Raw genomic sequence first — 2956 nt, 5'->3', positions numbered from 1 at the left:
GGCAACCAGTGATGGAAGGGGGCAGCAACAGCTCCTCAGAGCGCTTCATTCTGATGGGTCTCTCTGACCATCCCCAGCTGGAGATGATATTTTTCATAATCATTCTCTTCTCTTATATGCTGACCCTTGTTGGGAACTCAACCATCATCCTGCTTTCCCGCCTTGATGCCCGGCTACACACACCCATGTACTTTTTCCTCAGCAACCTCTCCTCCCTGGACCTCGCCTTTACTACCAGCTCAGTCCCCCAAATGCTGATCAATTTATGGGGCCCAGACAAGTCCATCAGCTATGGTGGCTGTGTGACCCAACTCTATGTCTTCCTTTGGTTGGGGGCTACTGAGTGCATCCTACTTGTGGTGATGGCATTTGACCGCTATGTGGCAGTTTGCCGGCCCCTGCACTACACAACCATTATGAATCCTCGGCTCTGCTGGCTGCTGGCTGCTATGAGCTGGTTGGGGGGCTTGGGTAACTCTGTAATCCAGTCCACATTTACTCTGCAGCTCCCATTCTGTGGACACCGGAGGGTAGACAACTTCCTGTGTGAGGTGCCCGCCATGATCAAGCTGGCCTGTGGAGACACAAGTCTCAATGAGGCTGTGCTCAATGGTGTTTGCACCTTCTTCACTGCAGTCCCACTGAGTATCATCCTGATCTCCTACTGCTTCATTGCTCAGGCTGTGCTGAAAATCCGCTCTGTGGAGGGGCGGCGAAAGGCCTTCAACACTTGCCTCTCCCATTTAGTAGTGGTGTTCCTCTTCTATGGCTCAGCCATCTACGGGTATCTGCTTCCGGCTAAGAGCAGCAACCAGGACCAGGGCAAATTCATCTCCCTCTTCTACTCTGTGGTCACACCCATGGTGAATCCTCTCATTTATACTCTAAGGAATAAGGAAGTGAAGGGATCCCTGAGAAGGCTGCTGGGGAAAGGAAGAGAAGCTGGCTGAGAGATGAGGAAACTCCTTTGTTATTTATTGTCTCTTCATTTCTGCACACTTTTTCTCGTTATTTCTCTGGACAGGTGAGCATGAGGAGTACTAACCCCAGTAAATCAAGGCATGTCCCTGACAGCCCTGAACTGTTGGTACATGGTTAGTGTTATTTGATACAATCTATATTTACCAGAAATCCCACTGTGGGCTACAGATAACAGGGCAGATGTGTGTTATCGAAGGCTTAGAAGGTATTGACCTATACAGTTCTGTCTCACTCTGTCATATTACTTATTATGCCTTGTATTTCTGCAAAGTACTGTATGATTCTAAAGAAAGCAAATTTACTTGCATTTTCTTAATGTTTCTATAATTTGATGAAATCAAATCATCTCTTATTAACTGCATATGAAAACCTGCCAGAAGCTATCCATGAACTGTACATGAACCAAATCTGCAAGGAAACCACTGGGTAGGAAAGTCTGGTACCCAGGAACTCACAGCAGAACTCCTGCTGGTCTGAGATGACCCAGTACATGTGATATCCTATCTAGCTCTGCCAGTTCAACACTGCACTGGAGTTGGCGTGACCCACTGGAGCCACATAGACACACAGCCTCTCAGAGATGGGTGTGGCTTGCCAAGATGCCAGTCAACCTGTTGACTGCAGGACACCAGGAAGGAAGACTCCACCTGCTGAAATCTTATCCCTGCCTTTGATGTACTCTCCCTTAAATAAAGGACTGGAGCCATTTTCTAGTTGTTTGGTTCCAGCTCCTACCAGGACTGGAGAACCTATCAGGTACTCCATTAGAACCTATTTTCTGACTCTGGCTCTTAATTCTTAACTAATTATTTCAGACTTTATTTTTCTCAGGTGACTCATCACCTCCTGAGCAGAAAACTACCCTGGCAGGGTGCTGGCAACCCCACAATAAAAACACAAGCAAATCATTTTTGTATCGTACCTATCCATCATGTTCATCCCCCTCTCTTAGTCTCTTCTCAACACTATGTCTATTGAATTATGCTTCCCATCCACATATATCTCTATCATTTTATTTTTCCATATGTCTACATTCAAATTTCCCTTCTGTCTAGACTAGTATTTAATGAGAAAAGGCAGGCAAAGTATTTGCCTTTCTGTTCTAGCCAAAGTATATGTCTTGATCTGATTTTATCAAAATCATCCTACCTGAAAGTCCTAGCCATCAGGTTTGCCCAGTATTTGGATATGCTGGTCTAGTTAGTGGGTTATAGAATGCCCCAAGATTCCTTAAGCAAGTTTAGGAGCCCAAGAAAGATCTACTGATAAGCCACGTCCTCTGCCGCAGCATCTAGCTTTTTATCTCTTCAGCTTGTAGAACTCAGCAACTGTTCCAGCACACAATGACTCAAGGAACTCATGTATTGGAATCAGAATGCCAATGTGATTCTGCCCCTTACTAGAACTTGCAAAGTAATGGTCATGTGCTACTGCTGTTCATGTATTACCTCCCCCACAAGAAGCCAGGTTAACATGAGAAAGTTGCTTAGCAACTACATTACCAGAGAAAAGGAAATTGCTAGGTTTTAGAACCAATTTCAAAAGGATCTTCAGTTGTTTCATAGCACTTAAATACATGCCTCATACCTAGTAGATGTTCAATAAATGCTTAGTCAGTTGAATTAGCAAACGTCACCAATCCTCATTTTCATCCTAAGAACTGTTTGTCAAGTAGACCATTTTCATGTTTGCCAATTTGGTGTTATACTATCACTTTGATAGCATCAAACGAAGAATGATAGATTTTTTTCATTTCTACATTTCCATAATTCCAAAGCTAATTGGAATAATCACATTCTCCTTTCTTGAATTCATTTTTTCAGTTACAGATCAAATCCTGCTTTTTCAGTGTCTTACATAGCAATAGTGAAGAATGTCTCTAGGACTAGCAAACCAGAAGCATGATTTTGGTGAATTCGTCAGTTTAAAGTTTTGCATACTCAAAACTTGTATTGATCATCACACTCAAATTACA

The 2956-nt window shown here is 43.5% G+C and overlaps 1 protein-coding gene across 1 annotated transcript; it reads left to right on the top strand.

Annotated features, from left to right (window-relative positions):
* Nucleotides 1–1852, top strand: OR2C1 (olfactory receptor family 2 subfamily C member 1). Its single transcript, XM_081298570.1, has one exon. The coding sequence runs from the start codon at nucleotides 12–14 to the stop codon at nucleotides 948–950; it is 939 nt and encodes a 312-aa protein (XP_081154696.1). The 5' UTR covers nucleotides 1–11; the 3' UTR covers nucleotides 951–1852.
* The last annotated feature ends 1104 nt before the right edge of the window (nucleotides 1853–2956 follow it).

This window comes from Spermophilus citellus, assembly GCF_964194105.1.
Source record: "Spermophilus citellus genome assembly, chromosome: 6".
Classification (NCBI taxonomy): Eukaryota; Metazoa; Chordata; class Mammalia; order Rodentia; family Sciuridae; genus Spermophilus; species Spermophilus citellus.
The sequence above is the reverse complement of the archived record's forward strand: the minus strand, read 5'-3'. Positions and strand labels throughout refer to the sequence as shown.

Coding starts and splice junctions, on each gene's coding strand:
- OR2C1 (XM_081298570.1), top strand. CDS start 12: ATGGAAGGGGGCAGCAACAGCTCCTCAGAGCGCTTCATTCTGATGGGT.